This window comes from Pleurodeles waltl, chromosome 6 (assembly GCF_031143425.1).
Source record: "Pleurodeles waltl isolate 20211129_DDA chromosome 6, aPleWal1.hap1.20221129, whole genome shotgun sequence".
NCBI classification, from domain to species: Eukaryota; Metazoa; Chordata; class Amphibia; order Caudata; family Salamandridae; genus Pleurodeles; species Pleurodeles waltl.
In genome coordinates, this window is record NC_090445.1 from 1,568,169,936 (window position 1) to 1,568,192,397 (window position 22,462).

The 22,462-nt window shown below is 45.4% G+C and overlaps 1 protein-coding gene across 5 annotated transcripts in view; it reads left to right on the forward strand.

Annotated features, from left to right (window-relative positions):
• RGS3 (regulator of G protein signaling 3) overlaps window positions 1-22,462 on the forward strand; it is an 805,262-nt gene that overhangs the window by 672,128 nt on the left and 110,672 nt on the right. For all 5 annotated transcript variants that reach the window (XM_069241285.1, XM_069241286.1, XM_069241284.1 and 2 more), the window contains one exon: window positions 4,039-4,734. In XM_069241285.1, the coding sequence (XP_069097386.1) occupies window positions 4,039-4,734 (696 nt within the window). The remainder of the gene's footprint in view (window positions 1-4,038; window positions 4,735-22,462) is intronic.

Below are 22,462 nucleotides of genomic sequence, written 5' to 3' on the forward strand. Positions count from 1 at the left end.
GGTTTTTGCAGATAGTTCGAAAGGGCTACTCCCTCCCTTTCGAATCTGCACCACCAAACATGCCACCATCCTTCAGTCACCTTCCAGAGGATCATTTGGCGCTTCTCTTTCAGGAAGTCATAGCTGTCTTGGCCAAGGGAGCTACAGAAAAGGTCCCTGTGCCAGAAGTTGGTTATAGTTGTTATTCCTACTACTTTCTGATACCAAAAAAGGACAAGGGCTTACGTCCTTTCATAGACCTTCGGGACCTAAACTACATCCTCAAGAAGGAAAAATTCAAAATGCTCACCCTGGCTCAGGTTCTGTCTGCCTTGGACCAAGGAGACTTGATGGTAACGTTGGACTTGCAGGACGCTTATTTCCACATCCCCATCTTGCCTACCCACAGACGTTACTTACGATTTGTGGTAGGTCACGAGCACTTTCAGTTTACCGTGCTCCCCTTTGACCTTACCAGCGCCCCTCGGGTGTTCACGAAAGTGATGGCAGTGGTTGCAGCTCATCTGCGCGGGTTAGGGGTCTCAGTCTTCCCCTACCTCGATGACTGGCTGTTGAAGGCGGACTCGCCCCAGAAAGTCGTCTCCCTCCTTCAGACTACAGCAAACCTCCTGCACATGTAGGGGTGCACTACAAATGTGCCGAAGTCACACCTGACTCCCTCTCAGACACTCCCTTTTATCGGAGCGGTTCTGGACACAGTGCAGTTTCGGGCCTATCCTCCCGAAAAGCGAGTCCAAGACATTCAGGCTATGATTCCGATCTTTCAGCCTCAGTCTTGAGGTTCGGTGAGACTGACTCTGAGGCTGCTGGGCCTCATGGCCCTCTCATCCTGCAAGTAACATATGCCATATGGCATATGCGGGCACTGCAGTGGGACCTGAAGTTCCTGTGGGCGCAGCATCGGGGAAATCTCTCTGACATGGTCCAGCTCTCATAGGGGACTGCGAAAGACCTGCAGTGGTGGCTTTCGTATCCGCATTGGGTCCACGACAGATCACTCTCCCTTCCCCAACCAGATCTCTCTATAGGGACAGATGCGTCACTTCTGGGTTGGGGTGGGCACATGGGAGAGGCGGAGATCAGAGGACTCTGGTCTCCGGCGGAGTCTGGGCTCCATATCAATCTTCTGGAGCTCAGGGCAATCAGGCTTGCTTTGAAAGCATTCCTTCCTTCTCTCAAAGGGAAAGTGGTGCAGGTGTTCATGGACAATACTACTGCAATGTGGTACTGCAACAAACAGCCCTGGACCCTTTGTAAGGAGGCACTACGCCTCTAGACATGGCTGGAACACCAGGGCATTGCCCTGATGGTTCAACATCTGGTGGGTTCCCTCAACGCAAGAGCGGATGAACTCAGCCGTCGATGCACAGCCGATCACAAATGGCGTCTCCATCCGGAGGTGACACAAGGTCTCTTTCCGCAGTGAGGAGAGCCTTGGTTAGATCTGTTTGCCTCCGCAGAGAACGCGCAATTTCAGCTGTTTTGCGTGTTGTAGTTTCCCAGATGGCACTCGTTCGGAGACGCTTTTGGTCTCGAGTGGAACTCCGGCCTCCTTTACATCTTTCCGCCTATACCTCTTCTGCCCAGAGTTCTCAAGAAAATCAGGAATGACCGGGCCCAAGTCATCTTGGTGGCTCCAGACTGAGCACGGAGGGTATGGTATCCAGAGATATTGATCATGTCCATCGATCCTCCACTCAGACTGCCTCTTCGGGCGGATCTTCTGTCGCAGCAACAGGGGATGGTTCTTCACCTGAACCTGTCCAACCTCTGCCTTCATGTGTGGAGATTGAGTGGCAACAGTTGACAGCTTTTGCACTTCCACCCGAAGTCTACGATGTTATCTTGGCAGCCAGGCGTCCATCAACCAAAACTGTATACGCCTGTCGTTGGAATAAATTTGTGGCATGGTGTACCAACAAATCTGTTGATCCCCTTTCTGCCCCTCTATTCAAGGTTCTTCTGTTTATTCTTTCTTTGGCCCAGCAGGGCTCTGCTTTGGGCACCCTTATAGGGTATTTATCTGCCATTTCTGCATTTCTGAGGCTACGTGATCAGCCCTCACTCTTTAAATCTCCTATTGTGAATAGATTCCTAAAAGGACTCACCCATTTATTTCCTCTCACTCCATTTATCATGCCTCCGATGGGACCTCAATCTTGTCCTTACTTATTTGATGTGTACTCCCTTTGAGCCAATGCATAATTGTCCCTTGCGGATCCTCACCTTCAAATCTGTCTTTCTTGTTGCTATCACCTCTGCTCGCTGGGTGAGTGAGCTTCGAGCCCTTTCTTCAAAACTTCCATACTTGTCTGTGCACCCTGACAAAGTAGTGTTGAGCACTAAGGCTTCCTTCCTTCCTAAAGTGGTTACACCCTTTCATGTAGGCCAGTCCATCACTCTACCTACTTTCTACTCACCCTCACATCCTTCCCATGAGGAGGAGAGACTCCACCGTCTGGACCCAAAAAGAGCGTTGGCGTTCTACCTCAATCGTACTACAGATTTCCGGGTGGACGATCAACTCTTCTTTGGGTATGTGGGTGCGAAAAAAGGGAAGGCGGTGCAAAAGCATACCATCTCTCGATGGGTGCTTCTTTGCATCAAAATGTGCTACGCTTTGGCCAAGAAGCAACCTCCTGAGTGCTTGGGTGCTCATTCCACCAGAGCAACTCCTGCTTCCAGTGCGTTAGCACGGAGAGTTTCTGTCCTGGATATCTGCCAGGCAGCTACGTGGGCGTCCCTGCACACGTTTGCTAAGCACTACTGTCTGGACAGTCAGGTCCGTCGGGACAGCTACTTTGGTTGTTCGGTCCTGCAGGACTTCCTAGTATGATCTTGGTTCGCAGCCCACCACCGAGGATGGCATTGCTTGGGTATCTATTGTAAGGGTAAGGAATATGCAACTAGAAGTCTTTATCAGATGTACAAATTACTTAACTTCGTTAACAAAATATCTGGTAGGGATATATTCTAGATGCAGATTCCGTACCGCCCACCTATCCTCCCTGCTTGCAAACTGATTTCCAGGGACAGGGATTCCCCCTTTCAGGTCCTTAGCTCTGGCGCTCCAATCTCAGTGTTCTTAGCAGCTCTGCGCTTTGGCGTGGAAAGTCGTTAAAAGAAACTGACGTCACTGTGCAAGAGCAGCGTCTATATACTACCCCTGATGTCATCACGGCGACTACGACGCCCGCGGAGTCCACCGGCGCCACGTACCGACGCGCAAGGGTATTGCTCGAAGAAAAATCTCCGGATCCAGTCTGACCCCTGGGGAAATTCTAAGGTAAGGAATCTGCAACTAGAATATGTCTCTACCAGATATGTCGTTACCGAAGGTAAGTAACTTATACTTCAAGCAAATATTGAAGCGATCTGTTGTAAATGAGTTGGTCTCTGGTACTGTTTAAATGTTTTGGCTGCTTTTTAAAAAACTTTACAGATCTGTTTCATGACCACAACGAGTAAATCTGCTATAGAAACCTACTCCTGAATCGTCGGTTGTAGAAGCTATTTTGTGGTGTCTTCAGGTTAAGCTACTTGTTAAGATATTTGTCAGCATACCCTAACGGAACAACCTTTAGTTGTTTTAGAATTGAGGCCAGTAATGCCCTTTGGGTCAGGAGTCTGTGTGCGTGCCCTTTTGACAGATACATCGCCTGTAGACTGTGCAAACAGGAGTGTTAAACTATGGAATATTTAATTGCCTCATTTTTTTCATGATTGTACTTGTGCAGCTAATTCAACTTGCTTGCACAAATTTGATAGATCCGGCAATTCAGACTGCATCAGCCATTTAATAAATTCTAGCAAGGTGATGATGAACTTCAGTTAACATAACTATGAAAAGATTAATTACTTGGTAATATATAACTCATGTTCTGTGGTAATGTTTATGTAGTTTACGAATAAACCGATACCTCAAGATAATTATTTCTTCTGTCTTCATTGCACAATGATTTAGAATTTCATTTGATTAGTGAATGTGTTGTTTGGGAATCTTCTAGAAGTAAACGTTGTTTCTTTTTACCCCCCTAGATGTTTGAGGCAGAGGTTGAAGGTCAGAGTGAAATACCCTCGAAGGAAAGAAGACAGGATGCGTTAAACGAAATGGCTGATTCTAATGGAGTAATAACTGATGGCTTGCCAGAAGTGGACCTACAGGCTGTCCGAAATAGTCTCCCAGAAGTGAAGGTGGTACCTGAAAAGGCTTGTGAGGAACCGAGGATCTGCTCTCTGGAGAGAGGTCGGGCAGCGTTTGTCATTCCTGAGCTGCGCTTGGATACAAGCTTCACCCAGAGTACAGAAGTGCTATGGCATGAGAAAGGTGGTATCACTGGTGAGGACAACGATGATGAAGATGAACGGGAGGATGAAGATGAGGAAGACGAGGAAGAAGAGGGTGAGGAAGAGGATGACGATGATGAGGACAGTGATAATTACTTGGAAAGAAATGATCCAAAGCGTTCCAGCATGTTTGAAACATCTGGGTGTTTGAAGTCCAACACACTGACTGTCCAAAGCTCTCTCCGACGCAGAACACACAGTGAAGGCAGCCTCATGCAGGAGGCAAAAACCCATTGCTTTACCTCCGATACTACTCTGAACTGCATTGAAAGCGAGAACACAAAGAACGGCTGGGCCCTTCCTTCCCCAAGGACACTCAAGAAAGAACTCACCAAAAACGGTGGTTCAGTTCATCAGTTCTGCTTGATCTTCGCCGGCAACAAAAAGGTATGTCTCACTTGTTGTTCAAAGATGAAGGTTCTGGTATTTCTGGTTTAAGAGTAAGCTTTCCCTTGCTGGGCTTGAATTCTAATTTATACGCAGACTATTTTAAATTGCATGTTATAAAAAATATTGTTGCTGTTTGACTCCTGATCCTCAATTTTGCTTATTGTGCTGTGTGGTTTGTCTGCAGGCGACCCCTCACTTGGACTGCTCTCTTAGACCTTCTATGAACTTTAGAAAACTAAAAAAAATGTTACTTATCTTTGCAAACTAACGTTGGAGGTATTCATTCAAGATTGAGATTTGGGTTGACAAAGCTTTAAAGGTAGATAACGCAAATTTTGCCATTACCATCACCACTACACGTTCAATTCACCTCTCTCAAACCTTCAAAATGTGTCCCAAGCTATGGCATGCTACCTGTCAAAATCCCAATTCTGGTTGTCCTTTTTTCCCAACACTGTTTTGGACATGGAATTGATTCATGGAGAAAATTAACGCCTCCGTGTGTAAAAGTGAATACACTTCATAAACTTATAAACTCAGTGATAATGTACATCGACCACTCTGGCTAGAAGACACAGTAACAGGGAACATATTTTGACTAAGTCCTGTAAAATCCTCTAACATTTCTTCTGTTGTACAGGAGACGAGTGCCATTTTGAATGGAAAGTAGTGTAGCAGATGCACCAACCACTGATGGAGTCCAACTGGAGTTCACTGATACAACTGAAAGCAGCAGTTTTTGATAGGCACACTTGTACAGAACCCGTTTAGGTTTATAGCTGTCTAATATAGCTGAATTCGTGAAATTGGCTTTAATACTCAGTATACTTTAATAGTTGATTTTGGTAAATCATTGTTTCTTCATGTGAGTGACATGGAAACTTGAGAGGTTAGTGGTTAAATAAGGACATTTCACCTGTCACATTGTGCATGAAAATTTCCCACTCCTTGAGTCTCACCTTTAAAAAAAAATATATTTGATTTTATTAGAAGCTGCAGCAATCGTTCAAAAGGAGGCCAGGGTAAAGATACGTTTTTATAAGCAACATATAAGCCCCTGATTTCATTGACTGTAACATTAGGAAATTAATGATAGAAAAGGATTTGAGCAAAATAGTGTGATCTTTAATTCAGTTCCTCACGATTCCTTCCATACTTTGTAAATAGACAGCATGTTTTTATAGTTTTATGTTGAGGCCATGAAAGGGAAGAGGCTGTAATTGTTATTGACACTATGCTTATGAATTGTCTGACAAATTGATATTACTTATTTTAAGTGTTTTTAGAGGTTAGGATAGCAGGCTAAGTGTGGCTTGAAATTAGATCACTATTGGTTTTCTGCACCCAGAATGTTTGCTATTCTGGAAGTCCATAAAGACTTGTCTTGTCCCTTTTGTAACATTTTCACACACTCCTCCAAATTGGAACCAAGATACTCTTAGGAAGATATGCATTGGCAAGTCACTTTACCACAATGCAAAGATATGGCTCCTAATACCTTTTAACCACTGCCTCAGCTGCTTTAGATTTTATGGTGCCCTGAATTAGTTGTTTCTCCCTTCTGTTCTCCAGTTATGTTCATTGCGCCTGATTAGAAGAAGCCCCTGTCAGATGCAATAATTATAGCGCCTGATAAAAATCAGACAAGGTGTTCAGAATTTGTCAGATGCTATAATTATTGCTTATTTTGAATTTTTAGGGGAAGACCTACCTGTTGATTTTAGTGTTTCCCTCTTCAAAATCTACATGTGCCAGTAAATAGAGGGTTTTCCCCTGTGGTCTGACCTGCCAAAATGTAACAAAGTTTGCCAACCTTATCACATCTGTTCATTTTGGAAAGTGTCATTCTTCATAGGAGATGAATGTGAGTTTTAATATTCTGTGCCAGTCTTTGGGCGGCAAGAGCTATTCTTGATACAAAGAGTTGGCAACTTAAAATGAGGGCTGAACCTTGCTCTTGGGTTCTGATAGAGCCTTCACTGAACTTCGTTTGTTCCTGCTCTCCTTGTTAACACACAGGTAATTGTGGTTTCTGAAAAATACTCAATGAAGATTGATTTCAAATCATATTGGCCCCTTTCATTTGAAGGCCTCTGGCACACAGCAACAGCTCCATGTATGGGTCTTCAAATGTAGTACTGTAAACCTATAAACTCTGCACCAATCTAGAAGACTGAATGTGCAAAGATCCAAAAATATTCACTGTCATCAAGCCCACCTTTGCTGAGGTGTAATATATGGGATGTGCAAGAACTCTGAGTCTGAATTATTTTCCAGACTGTTAATTGGCATTATGAAGGTAAACAAGACCTCCATGGAGACCTCCTGTTTTTGTGGGGGTTTGTTCATCAGCACCTTGAAGCTCTGTCCTCTTCAAACCCAGAAAGAGGCATAACATTTGTTGCAGAGCAGACAGCTTAAGAATGAAGGTCACAAGTTTGATTGCTGGTAAGACAGTCAGCCTGTGACTTGGATACCCTTAAATTGGTTAATAGCATAATTTGTTATTTACAGTGCTTAGAAATGTCAGAAGTGCTGTATAAAGTTATTTCATTAATATTTTCTAATGTCACATGAGTTGTGATGGCAATCTTTGTAGCTGTGGGGTTTCCATTCATTGTGTGGATTGTGTCCTTACTGCAAGCAGTAGATCTTGGTTAATTGATTTTATAGTTTAAACCCTTTCACAAGTGCTGCAAGAAAATGTTGTCAGATCTACATGACAAACACATTTGGTGTCCAGCCTAGGACCATGAGTCCGAACTCTGCAACTCCTGTTTCTGAACACACTGGATGGCTACCAGGGAGCGGAAGGCCAAGCTGTTTTTGACCAAAGGCTTGCAAGGATATGTTGACTACAAAACACACCATAGGAAGAGGAAATATTCTTCTCTGAAGAAAGAGTCCTGCTCCTTGGACTCTAAACACCATTTCCTTAAGCCAGATAATTCCTAGTCACTTGAGAAAATCCCAGAGTTAGACGATTATGCTAGAGATCCAGGCTTTTTGATCCTGCCCTCCATACTTGTTCAGGATGGCTCTGGTACTCTCTGGCTACTCCCCAAATAGCCCAATCCTGAGAGTTTGATTCCTCCAGCAGTTCCCAGAAAATCTTAGAGCATCCTTGGTCAGACGGTACATGATGGGCAGGATGCAGGTCTGCATACCATGGCTCCCTGGGCAGAGCATTCGTTAACAGTGTTTTCCTTCCCAGACGCGCATGGCTGAGTTCTCCTGCATTCTTTGCAGATGTTCAGGCCATCCTGATTGGAATGCCCATTGTTGTGGTCGCGCCTTTTTGGAGAGGAGACTTCGCCTTGGAATAGTATAAGGACAGCAGAGCTACAGCTTATTACATGGGGCTTTTGACCCATGCCAAACAGTTTTAGTATAATTTCTGGAAATTTAGAAGCTGTTCCAGAGAACTGGTCGGTATACAGACAGCCTTCCCAGCCACTGTTGCAGCAGATTCCCCTGTCCTTTCAAGGTTGTGGACGTGAATCTGACAAGCTGCTTGCGGAGACACAGGGGCATCAGCTTTCTAACTTGTTTTCCCATGCTGCAACAGCTCCTAGTGAGGTGGGAGGCAGGATTCAATATTCTCTTCCATGTTGGAGAGCCATCACATCCAACAGATGGGTTTGACAAATTGATTTGAAAAAAATGAATTGAATTGAAATGAATTGAAAAAAATGGCTATGCCCTGTCTCTTCCCCCCTCACCCCACCCCCACCCCTACTACTATTCCTCCCAGGTCAGAACTGTTACTGGAGGTGTACCTTTAGCTCTCCACAAATGCAGTGAAAAGAACTCTGAAACAAGGAAACAAGTAGTGGTTGTTACTCCTGCTATTTCCTCGGCATGAAAAATGTTAGTCTCTCGCCTATCCTGGTCGTTATGCCCCTGAATTCCTACCTGTGGAAAGACAAATTCAAAATGCTCACAGTGGCCCAGATCCTGCGTGCTCTGGACCTGAGTGAGTGATTGGATGGTGTCCTTGGACTTGCATAACATGTATTGCCATGTACGTGTTTTATGTGTTTCAAGGTGGGACAGGAGTATTTTCAGTCTGCTGTGTACCCCTTTTATTTTTCTAGCTAGTGGCCCTGTGGTGTTCACAGAAATGAAGACAATGGTTACTGCCCATCCTTGGAGGTTAGTAGAACCTGTATTCCCATACTTTGATTACTTGCTACTCAAAGTGGGTTTGCTGCAGTTAGCGGCCCTACTCTGGAAAATGGCAGAACTTTTGACAGGTGTATGTGAATTAATAAAAAGAAAAGAAAAGCTCAGAAACTGTATCTTTGGAAAAAACAATTTTTAAGAAATACAGTTTTCAGGAAATACAAAAATAATGAAAATGAAAGGAGTTGTTTTTAAAGGAAAGATAATTTTAAGGTTAACCCAAAGCTACATTAAAATTGGATGACGTTGATTTTTTTTAGGGGTCAGGAATGGGTGGAATTCTGGTGTAGGAACGGCTTTTTAGGGATTCAGGAATTAGTGGGGTGGTGAGGCATTTCTAGGGTTCACAGATGAGTGGAGTTTAGGGATAGGCATGGTACTTTAGGGTTCGGGCATGGGTGGAGTGTTTTGCTATTGAGGGGATTTTAAGGTTCAGTGACAGGTAGAGTTTAGGGGTAGTGAAAGGTTTTTAGTGTTCAGGGATGGGTGGTGGTTATGGGTGGGGAGGGATTTCAGAGTTTATAGCTAGAAAGAAGTTTAGTGTTTAGGAATGCATGGAGTTATAGTGGTGATGGGTTTTAAGGGTTCAGGGAAGGTGGAGTTTAGGGATAGGGGACGGGAGGAGTTGAGGGAGTTTTAGGGGGCAGGGGTAGATGATGTTTAGGGATGTGAGGAGCTTGTGAATTAAAAGCATCCAAAGTAATGGTCAATGTAAAAGAAGTAAATCCGAACTAATGTCCCCCGAAGGGAAGGGTGAAGTTTGGAGGTAGAGAGGGCTTTTAGGGATCAGAGATGGGTGGAGTTTAGGCTCAGTGTGTGGCTTTTTTAGGGTTCAGAGATGAATGGAATTTTGGGTTATAAAGGGGTTTTAGGGGTCAGGGATGGGTAGAGTTTAGGCGCAATGAGTGGGTTTAGGAGGCAGGTTTGAATGGTGTACAGTGGTTCCCGAGGAGTCAGTGAATTAAATGCTTCTAAAGTAATTTTTTGATGGTGTAAATGATGTAAATCAGGAACCTAAAGTATAGCACTGGAATAAACAGAGCTGACAAAGTTTCTGAAAGAACTACAAATTAATGTACACCCTATAAACTAGGTATGCAAAAGCCAATTTAAATAAAAAAGAATACATTCTCTGAATTTGTTTCTATAAAATGTCACATGCCCTTCATCCTGCAAATTTCCATCAAACAGTTTCTCAGTAATGATAATTCTTGAAACAATTTTCCATGAAATCTCATACAACCCTATCATTGGGGGTCACTTTAAAAGAGCCAAAGTCCTATCAGATTCCTTTGCAGAGGCTTCCGTTCATTGGGTTGATCCTGGACACAGTGTAGTTAAAGAGCATGTCCTCTGCAGCAACGAGTACAGAACATTCAGGCTTTAACCCTGATATTTTAGGCTTGCTCATGGAGCAATATGAGAGTGGCTCTGAAACTTCTTGTCATCAGACATCCTCCTTGTCCATTAAGTCAGATGCAATGTATATGCTCTGCAATGGAATTTGAAGTTCCAGTGGGCTCAGCAGCATGGCATTCTTGCTGACATCATTGAGGTCTTGGAGGAGATGGTTCAAGATTTACAGCGGTGGCTGATTACAGTTGCTCTAGCGGCAACCCCCTCTTCCTTCTCTGCTAGAGCTGGCAGTGGTCACTGTCACTGCTGTGGAGGACATCTGGGGATAGTGGATATCAAAGGGCTGTGTGTCCAGGAGATGGCCGGCTCCACATCAGTCTGCAGAAGCCTCTCAGCTATACATCAAGGGATGTGGGTGCAGGTTCTTATGGACAGCTCCATCCCATACGGTACTGAAACAAGCAGGGCTGAGTGGGGTCCTCTGCCAAGAGGCTTTGAGACCCTGGAGATGGCTGTAGCATCAGGGGGTCTTCCTGATCTAGAATCACCTAGAAGAGTCCTTGAATATAAGAGTGGACAAACTGAGCAGGCATTGTCTGGCAGATTGCTAGTGGAGTCTGCATTCCGAGGTGACACAGGTCATCTTCCAACACTGGGAAGAACCTTGGCTAAATCTTGTCACCATTGAGAATGTGCAGTCAATTTTGTGCATTCAAGTTTTGGTTAGAACACTCGTTAGACATTTTCTGGCTGGAATGCAACATGGAGCTCCTGTACGCCTTCCTACTGTGTCTCTCCCTTCCGAGTAATGAAGACAAACTGGGCCAAAGTCATTGTAGTTACTCCAGATTGGGTCGGAAGAGTGTGGTAGCCGGAACTACTGGCCATGAGCATCTGCCCACCAATTACACTGCCACTTCATGAGGACCTCCTATCTCAGCAACAGGGCAAAGTCCTCCACCCAAATCTACGTAGACTACATCTACATGCATGGAGATTGAGCCATATCAATTGGAATTGTTTGATTTGCTGCGTGAGGTGGTGATTGTCATAGTTGCTCCCAGGCACCCCTCCACAAAATCCATGTTTGCCAGCCTCTGGGACAGGTTTGTAACCTTGTTGGGTGTTCACAGTACTAACCCCTTATAGATGAAGCTATCAATTGTAATTTTGTTTGTATATAGCTCAGCAAGGCCTTGCAGTGGGCACTGTGAAAGGTTATTTGTTGGACCTTCTACCTTCCTTAATTTGCCTCTTCAAATCATCTGTTGTGATGAGGTTTATAAATGTTTGACATGCTTTTTCCCAAGCCATTGATCATGGCACAGTGGGACCTTAACTTGGTCTTGACATTTCTCATGTGCACACCCTTCAAACCGATGAGTAGCTGCTGGCTACATCTCCTGACCTTGAAGACCATCTTCCTCAGTGAATGAACTTCAGGTACTTTGAGTGCAACAACGGTATACCACCCATTTCCCAGACAAGTTAGTGCTAAGGGCTTCTTACCAAAAGTCATGGCTCCCTTCCATGTTGTTCAATTCATCACTCTACCAGTGTTCTTTGCTCCCTGTCTCCCCTAAAATGAGAGGAGGCACCATCAGTCAGACTCCGAAAGAGCTTTAAACATTTGAATTAATCGTATGAAAGACCATTGAGTGGTCTGGGGTTTCTGGAGCAAAGAATGAGGAGGTGGTGCAGAAGAGGACCTTTTTGAGGTGGAGAGCCTGCTGCATCAAGACCTGCTATGTATTTGCCAAAAAAACAGCCCCTGGAATGTCTGAGAGTTCATTCCACTAAGGCTAAGACTGCAACTGCCACATTGGCACATCTGCCAGGCTGTGAAGTGGGCATCAGTACCAATGTTCACACAATACAACTGCCTTGACAGCCAGGTCCAGTGGAAAGGATATTTCACCCAATTGGTTCTGCTGGATTTTTTGGCATAAGCCCACTTCACAGACCCTCCACCTGAGGGGGTACTGTTTTGGCATCTATTCAAAGGTGAGGAATCTGTGGTTAGAAGTATCCATCAGAAGAACATGTTAATTGCCTTTGGTAACAATCTTTCTGGTGGATACTCGTACCACAGATTTCTCACTACCCGCTGTCTTTCCTGTGCTGTGGAGTGGCCTATTGTTTACTTCTAAAGAAGCCTCAAACTAGTATTTGGCACACTGTTACCAACAGTTGCTCACACTCCGCGCCTGAGGGTGCGGAAAAGTTAAAGATAAGAAACTGACGTCAGTGCATTGAAGTGAGGTTTACACACAGCTCTGCAGAACGTAATCTTGTAGGTTGCTGGAGCACCACTATGAAAAATGCTCCAGACCCAGTTTGGTGCCCAGGGGATATTGTAAGGTAAGGAATATGCATTTAGGTAGAATATCCACCAATAAGAGCATCACTGAATAAAAAAGGCAAATTATTTTACTCCCTTTACTTCCATGTCCCCAAGAATGATGGCACTATGAGACCCATTCTCAATCTTCACCTCTTGAACCTGGTCATTTAAAAGGACAAGTCCAAGATTGTGTCCCTGAGCCACGCTCTGATGGTCCTCAATACAAGGGATGGGCAGATGTAATTGGACGTCCAGTTTTCATGTACACTTCCTTTCTGACCACAAATGTTATCTGAAAATTAACGTGGAGACCATATATCATCGGTTTACAGTACTACTGTTTGGATTGATAACTACCCCATGCACCTTCACCACTCCATGGATCTGGACTGACACCAGCTAAAAGAGCTGGAGGTTGTGGTAGCTTCACTGAAGTAGTAGCATGTCCATTTATGTGCTGCTTGGATGACTGGCTGATGAAAACTGAGTCCTCAAATGGTCGAAGGGTGTTTTCAACATACAGTGACTCATTCAAGGCATAGATTTTATTTACAGCGCCAAGAATTCCATCTCTTTCCATGCAAAGGCTAATTTTTATGGGTGCAATCTACATAAGGGCTTTTCTTTTTCTTTAGCGAATCATGTATGTTTGGGAAATAATTTTGTTGTTTGATCTCTGTTCTGCATGTCTTATGCCTATTGAGGTTTATTGCCGCTTGCATCCAATTGGTGCCGCATATTGAGTAGATGGATGAGAGCCTTTCAATGGAATCTTTGTGAAGAAAGTGGTTTCCACATCAAGCGAGTCTCTCGCTTGGGTGCAGGTCTTTGGGTCAGTCGATCCAGACCTACCTTTTGGATACACCCCTCAAACCCTTTGGTGGATCCTCCATTCAGTTCTCCATAGGCAGAGGCTACCATGATTATGAACGCCTCCATACTGGGATGGTATGCCCATCTGAGCATCATGACAGCCTGTGGCGTTTGGTCCACTTGAGAACATTTGCACATAAATGTGCTGGAGCTGTGGACATTACATCTTGCTATGAAGGAATCCCTCCCATCCATCTCAGGGTGCACTATTAAGATTCTGTCAGACAGTACTACCGCCTTTCATTATATCAAGAGAGAGCAATGTGGAGCTTTGGACCCTGTTGAGAGATGATTCACCTGTGGCAGTAGATGAAGTGTTGAGGAATTTTCCTGATACAAGCTCACCTTTCTGGTTCCCTCAGTGTGAGTATGTATGCTGCAAGTCATCTCTCAATGAAGAATCGCATGTAGGAACTTACACCCTGAAGTGACAAATGTGGCCTTCTCCAGATTGAGGTGTGCGTTCAAGGATCTGTTTACCGAGACACAGGAAAGAAAGGATCTTCAGTTACTACCATATTCTTCTGTCTGAATAGCTCTGTGGGGAATGCATTCTGGTTCAGCTGATACGTTAAGGGTTCTGAAGAAGGTGCATGGGGATCAGGCACAGCTGATTGTGATAACCCCTTATTGGGCAAGATATAGCCAGAATGGTGATCTGTTAATACTTCGCTTTCTGGCATCTCTTTCTATTTGAGATATGGTGGGCCCGTTTTGATGCAGGATGGTCAGGTCCTCACCTCACAGTAAATGTGCTACAATACTTTCTGGATATCAGATCTTTTAGCATGAAATTAACTGTATGAAGAATAATTTGACTTAAGGTTTCAGTGCATTTGGCAAAGTTTACCTCTGGTCAGTTTAGTGATATCTCAATATGGTTAATTTCACTAAGTTTATTCTTGACATACATGTCGTATTCACTGTGTGAGTCAATGCTATGTGAAACGCTCATCTGTTCTTAACCCTCGGGTTCTAAGTGTACTCTTGGCAAACACTACACCACCCAGTGCACGTTGCTTCAGATCGTTCTAATTTGACTTCAGGGAGAAATCATTGGAACTCTGCAATCGATTTTACTATAGATTTATTTGATGAATTTTTTGAATTATTTTTGTTGAGACTTGAACCTGCATTGTACTGCAGTTGAATTTAGAGCTCTTACACAGTAATTAATCCCTCATTCGTGAAAGGCCTACAATTGTGAAATGTGGGATCGATCAAGAGTTGGAGGAGGTTGCACCTTGCTTTTGCTAAAGTGATATCACAAGAGGAGCTAAGGTTGTTAAGCTATGAATTCACTTCGTAAAAATGTTTTAAAAGTACTACTTTAGGAGCATTGATGTTTTTTGCCAGGTTGTACGTTTCCAAAGGCACCTAATCTAGTCACAGAAGTGACGCAGTTCTGTGTCTTCATACAGTTAAGTAGCAATTAGACTTTAAGAAATAGTGGTTATGGGTGTATTCTTGTCTGTAAACTTGCCCTGAAAGTATACATTCTTCACACACACACATACTCTCTTGCTCCCTCTCAAACACACACACACACACACACACACTCGCTCCCTCTCACACACTCGCGCCCTCTCACACACTCGCACCCTCTCACACACTCGCGCCCTCTCACACACTCGCGCCCTCTCACACACTCGCGCCCCCTCACACACTCGCGCCCCCTCACACACTCGCGCCCTCTCACACACTCGCGCCCTCTCACACACTCGCGCCCTCTCACACACTCGCGCCCTCTCACACACTCGCGCCCTCGCCCTCTCTCACACACACTCGCGCCCTCTCTCACACACACTCGCGCCCTCTCTCACACACACTCGCGCCCTCTCTCACACACACTCGCGCCCCCTCTCACACACACTCGCGCCCCCTCTCACACACACTCGCGCCCCCTCTCACACACACTCGCGCCCCCTCTCACACACTCGCTCCCTCTCTCACACACTCGCTCCCTCTCTCACACACTCGCTCCCTCTCTCACACACTCGCTCCCTCTCTCACACACTCGCTCCCTCTCTCTCTCACACTCGCTCCCTTTCTCTCTCACTCGCTCCCTCCCTCACACACTCGCTCCCTCCCTCTCACACACTCGCTCCCTCCCTCTCACACACTCGCTCCCTCCCTCTCACACACTCGCTCCCTCTCTCTCACACACACTCGCTCCCTCTCTCACACACACACTCGCTCCCTCTCTCACACACACACTCGCTCCCTCTTACACACACACTCGCTCCCTCTTACACACACACTCGTACACTGCAGACCACTTTAAACTACAAAATGCCAGTAATCTGGGCACATCAACGGACGTCGACATGGAGTGTCCTTTGAGGCCAGCATCCCGGATGTGGCCTCATTCAGTGCAGGTTTGAGGAAGGCATGTTAAGGGCTGAAGGCCAAGTTTAATATTCTGACGAATGTTGCAGGCTGCTTCGCAGCGTTTGAATCACTACTTCATTTTAATGACTCCCACATAAAATGTCTATGAAAACTATATGAGATAAGTCTGTGTCTGCCCTGGTGTGGCTGATTGCACTACATTGTAGGCCAGCACACAACAGAACTCGGTCGTTTTGCACAAGATCATCTGGTAGGGAATCAGGAAAGTCAGAAGCTGTGGGTAAGACGGTACTAGTAAAAGGGTATTTTCAGCCGGGCCCTCCTTGCTTGATATATGCACCCACTTTGGGAGAGGGTGGCCCCAGTGTTGTCTGCCCAAATACCTGAAAGACAACTTTATGGAGATGGAGGATGATGCTTCCCATCAGAGCCTTCTGTCATGCCTGAACACTATAGATTTCATGACCACGGTCATGAGGTCCTCCATTGCACTAGAAAGGCATTCTTGGCTGTATTGAATGACTTCATGTGATGCCCCAGCCAAATGGATGTGCCTTTTGACGTTTCATATCTTTTCTGAGATAAGGCAGATTCAGTTCTAGAATGCTTTAAGACTGGCATAGCCAACTAGCTGATCTTATGGCCTAGCATATTTTGACCATGACTTCTATTGGTAGTACTGAACTTTTCAAGGCTACTTCAAAGGAATTCCTTTTTGTCAACATCGGCCCTCCCAGCAGCCTAACCCATTTTATAGAAAACACAGAGATCCTGGAAGGAGCAAAAGTAGGCAGGATCAGCAACCCTCCTCTTCCTCCGCACCCCAGGGAAAACTGCTTTAGTTTCCCTTTAAGGGAACACACACAGGTGGTTGGAAAGAGAGTATTAGTCCCTACCCATATCTCTCCCCCTCTGTTCTTTCTGTCAGAGGATCACCTTTGGATTCTAGAACACGGGGTGGGATCTCTGTTGCCGAATGGAGCCCAGGAGGTAGCTCTAAAGCAGGAAATTGGGCAGGGATGCAATTTCTGGTAATGTCTGTTATGCACAAAGGACAGCAGTCTGAGTCAGATCTTAGACCTCAGCCTCTTGAACGTTTTGCATAATAAAGAAAAGGTCCTTGGCTGAGGTAGTCTTGGCGATGGAAGTGGAAGATTGGATGTGTCCTAAGATTTGCTGGATGCCTATTTTCACTGACTTATCCTGCAGTTGCATAAGAGTTACATGTGGTTCTTGGAACGTTCCAGTGACTACTAGTTCACTGTTTGAACGGACATAGGCACCCCAGGTCTTCAACATGGTGAGGGCAGTAGTTGTGGCACATCTGCATAGGTTGTGGATCTCAATGTTCCCATACCTCCATGATTAACAGCTTAAGTTGAGTTCGCCGCAGCTGGTGTCAGCCACAGAACCCTTGCTGTTTAGCTTGAGCTTTTTCATCAACCTGCCCAAGTCTTAGCTAGAGCCACCTCAGCACTTTCTGTTCATAAGGACAGTATTGAAGAAAACGCCTTACAGTCTTTCTCTCCTCTCCAGAGGATATGGGGCATTAAGGATATGATTCTGGTGTTTCAAGAGAGAGCTCAAGTTCCAGTCCTGTTGATTCTTTGCATCTGAGGTCTGTTGAATTCCTGCATTCTGCTGGTCACTCTTGCACACTGGGACATAACCACCCTTTATAGGTGCCTCTGTATGCAATAGTTCTAATGTGTCTGATCTGTCAGACGTGATGTCATCCCCAGACGCTGCAACAGGCTTGCTATTGTGACCGGTAGAGGGGAACCTAGCGCAAGAAAAGCTCTTTTGGCCCAACTAGCATCAGTTACAGTGACAGACATTTTCACCTTTTGGGTGGGGTGCCCATCTGGTGGAAATGGAGATCAGACAATTCAGGTCCTTGGAGGAGTAGGGTATTACATCAACCTTCCTGAACTGTGGGCGATTCACCTGGCCTGAAAAATGTCCTGCCATTGCTTTGAAGATGGTCAGTCCAGATTTCGACAGACCACACAACCTCATTGTGGTTTGTCAGCCAAGAGCCTTTTTGGCTGTGAGCCATGGGTGCAAAAGCTTATGATCTCATTAGTTGTCAGACATCAGTAGGGTGCCTGAACAACAGAGTCAGCAGCCCGAGTAGGTGTCATAATCCCAACCACGAGTGGGGTCTTTATTAAATCATTCTATTTATAACGTGGGTTGTATGCAAACCTCCTACAATTCTCCCTGTGTTCTCCATTTCAAATGGCCTTCAGAGTGGACCCCCTCTCACAGTTAGACGTCTTGTTCTGCACCCCAGCCTTCAGAGCTTCTACCTTTGTGCCTGGAAATGGAGCAGGCCACCTGATCTCCTTTTGTCTGCCCCCAGAGGCTGGTTAGCATTGTACTTTCAGCACCCTTCCACTTCACAAAATTGATTTACAATGGTTGGTGGAGCCACTTAGATGTATGTTGTGCAAAAGAGAACGTTAATCCCTTGAAGGTACACCTTTATGGTGTCCTAAGTTTTTTTTATTTTCTCTCTCTCTATTTCACCCAGCAAGGTTCTATGGTGGCCCTAGTTAAAGGTTATGTTGCTGCCTTTCAGAGTTTATTTGCCTTCCTGATTTGACATCTTTGTTTAAGTTGCCGTCTCTGTTAAGATTGGTAAAGAGGCTTACAAACAGGTTTCCCACTGCACTTTTTATGTCCCAATGGGACCCAAGTTAGTTTTGACTTTTTGTGATAGGGGCTCATCGAAAGCCCTTGCACAGTTTCCAGCTGCGACTGTTGAGACTTATGACTGAGATTTTGATACCTATCACTTTAGTGAGGCCTGTCAGTGAGCTGAAAGTGGTGTACGTTCACCCACCCTTCATGTGTTTGTATCCAAATGAACTGGTTCTGAGAACTAAATGGGCTTTCTTGCTGAAAGTAGTGACCCAGTTTTATATGGGCCAGTCCATTACCCTACTCACTTTTTTTCCATTTCCCACGCCCCAAGCAGAAGGAGAGATTACATCTGCTCCTTCTTCATAAGGTGGTCAGTTACTACATCGACAGGAAAAGGTTAGGTCTGACAACCAGCAAGAATGTCCATAAAAGGACCTTGTTGTGATGGATTGTCCTCTGTTTTAAAAACGATTATGCTGTTGCTAAAAAGAAAGCACCAGAAGAAGTCTGTGCTCAGTCCTCCAGAGTGAAGGCTGTAATATTGTCACTCTCTGGGGAGCTGAGTGGGGTGGAGGGGTTGTTGTTCCCCTCACACTTTTGCAAACTGCTATTGCTTGGACTCGGAAGTGAGAATGGATAGCTATGTTGCCCGTTCCCTGCTGAAGCCATCCTAGTCTAACCACCCCTTGAGTCCCACCACCTAGTAACAGTACCACAATGGTATCTATCTAAAAGGTGAAGTATCTTTCTAGTGGAAATTCTACCTTCAAATTCTTTACCAGTCCCATCAATGTCCGTGTGCTGAAGGATGGTCATAGACCTCTGTATTAAAAAGGCTCTTATTTAGTTGTTGGCCTGTATGTTTCACGTTGGAGCTTATGCTATTCTCGTCTCTCGTCTCCCGTCTCTAAGGGCACTGCAAAATACTCACAAAACTGAACAAAAGGGTACTGGAGTGTCACTGTGTAACTTCAGTGACATCACACCTGTGCTGCACATAGATGAGGCCAGCACCACCTACCAGTGCACAATAGCTATTGCAAATGTTCCAGATCCTGTCGGGCCCATGGAAATATTAATAAGGTGAGAAATCTGCGGGTAGAGAGAGTTTCGGCCATTACGATAATTTTAAAGGTATGCAGTTTTTTCTTCCTGCAGCCTTGGGATGGCTTAAAACCTGTTGTCTTGGGTGGGGAGACATTTTCTCTGGCACACTGTTGATTGTTGAAATTTGGCGTTGGTCAACCAATGAAGATGAGAGCGGAGTTAAGGAACATCATCAAAGGGTGCAGGAAGAAAAGAACTGACCTTCTCAGTCTGCATCATTTTCAGGAGAGCATAATGCCTGCTGGCATGTGGGATCAAATACAGCTGAAGACCTGAATGTAGTCTTGTCCCTTGGATTATACTAAATGTGAGGAATCGGCACTCCTTCAGAATGGTTAGGTCTGCAGCCAGAGAATACACAGGTTTTGTGTGGAGCAGGGAGATGTCGATTTTGTCATCATTGCATTGATGTGAGGCGTGATTATCCCGGGGGTCAGAAAATATAGAGTGTGTAGAATTGAAGGTTTGTGTGGGTGGAAAACTTGAGATCTACAAACAGGGCATGTTCACAGTAGCTTGTGAAACACATTGCTGAACTAAAAATAAGCAAGTATGTGTAGGTATTTATTTGGAGAGGTGTTTTGTTATAGCTCCTTCAGAAGTTGGAGGATTAAGTATGCTAGTGTTATCATTTGAGCAGTGATATAGATTTTTGGTCAATGGGGAAATCAGTTTAAAACTACAATCAAAATTCTGTCAGTTACTACTTACTGTATACCATTGTAAGTGTCTTCTGGGGACACTTACACTTAAGCAAGTGGGCCTCCAGATTGGTTGAGGGCTTCACCCCATCATACTCCGCCCCCTCCCACTCCTCATCCCCTTTCCTCCTCCCCCACCCACCACAGGAGAGAAACCCACCTGCCGTTTTGAGAGATCACCACCTGCTCGGTGTAGACATCTTTGCCAAACATGCATCTCCTGGTGCGAAAGATGCACTTTCGATAAAGGTGATAACAGAGTGGGACACCATGTTTTTGCCTGTTTCAGAAAAAGAAAAAAACTATGGTGCGGACTTGGAGGCCATTGTTTATTTTCCCTGCAAAATATACTTCTAATAGAGACATCTATCTACAAATTCCTTACCTTAGAATAATCCCTAAGTGTCAGACTGATCCTGAAATTCTTAAGCAGTACCACAGCGCACCGGAAGGTGGTGTCGTTCGGCTACGCTCCTGACATGATGGTGACTTAATAGGTACAACCCCAGTGTGATGACATCAGTTCTTTTCTTACTACACCAGTCAGTGCAGATCCGGAGAGATATACCCCCAGTGATTTTTTTTTTTTACTGACCTTTTTCTCAACATTTTGTCGAAATGTTTGTGAAATACTATATATGGTGTGTTAGGGATGTCACCTCAAAGCAAACAGGCTTCAGTCCATGTTGTTCCAGTCACATGTAGCTATCTGTGACAGACCTTCATTTGGTTTGCCCATGGCGCTTGGATCGGTTCCACGAAACCAGGACCTGCGCAAACCTCTGCACCATGAATCCCAAGACCATGAGTGAATGGTCTCTGAAGCTCCTTGTCACCGGACGTTGGACTATTCTACAACACTCTTGATCCTGGTCGTGCAGAAGGTCCTGAGACCACTCATGAAGCCATTTCCAATGATCGTCACGTTGGATCGTCATCAAGTGAAAATAGTCGAACCAGTCTTCCTTATACCAGTCAGTCATTGGACGAAGCACGGAAGCATTGGCAATCTAGGCCTCACTACGTTGTGGAACCTGTGTCAGGGTCTACTCCCCACCTTCCAGAGTTTACCGAGGCGACCCCTGCTTAAGTTAATTAATTTTATGAGGCTGTACACTTCAAATTTAGGTGGCAGAGTCTTCTGGAGCGCCTTTGAGACCCACAGGTTTAGGAGGGGCCCCTTGTGGAACTCTGCCAGCAAGTTTGCCCTCAGCACTAGTCAGGTCCCTTGGATGCCCATGCTGGATCCACACGGCATTGACTCTGCCCTTCTCTGCACTCTCTGCACTCTCTGCAGTGCCATCACTCAGGCGCCACTGACGGCCCGCAACTGCGCAAGTCCCATCATCATACCTGACACCGAGCTGGATGTGCAACAGGAGGACAGCTGGTACGAGGAACCCTCGGATGCCAGTAGTTTAGACACCTAACCAGACACTGGCCTTGTCTCTCCCCATACTGTAGAAATGGAGGAGGGGTGCCTTATTTGCATTTGTGGTGCGGAGGGCAGCTGAGGTCTTGGACCTTCAGTTGTCTACAGTCGTGGTCAAAACAAAAGTCTTGACAAAGGTACTTGAGCCGGGAGTTGCCTCCTCTGAACCTTTACTCCCATTCATCAAAAACTTTACAGATGTCGTCCCTAGGGCCAGGCCCAAGCACTGCACAGGGGCTCTTGTGCACAGGACAATTGCCGCCTCCATCACCCCGCTCCTGGGGACCCCAGTTTCCTCATCTAGCACCCTACCTCAAAGAACTTGGTGGTCCAAGCCTCCACTTCCAGGATCATTTCCGGCACATTCTCTACCATTCCATTGTACAGGTAATCGAAAAGGCTGGACACCTTTGGCAAGTGGATGTTCTCTTCTGCCAGCCTAGCACTGTGGATGGTGAAAACTGTGTGCTTTTGGGGCCAGTATACCCCTACTGTGCGGGATTAGGTTGAGCAAGTGCTGTCTATGGTCTCCTAGGAGGCATGAGCCATGAAATCCTAAGCCATTGCTGAAAGGCGATATTCCATCGTCCTTAGCACTTAGATGTCACGCCTGGCTGATAACCCCTGGCTTTTCAGGGGATGTCCAAGCTTCACTCAGGGACATGCCCATTGATGGCTCTTGCCACTTTGGTGGAAGTCGTACTCGGTGCTGGAGCGCTTAAGGAC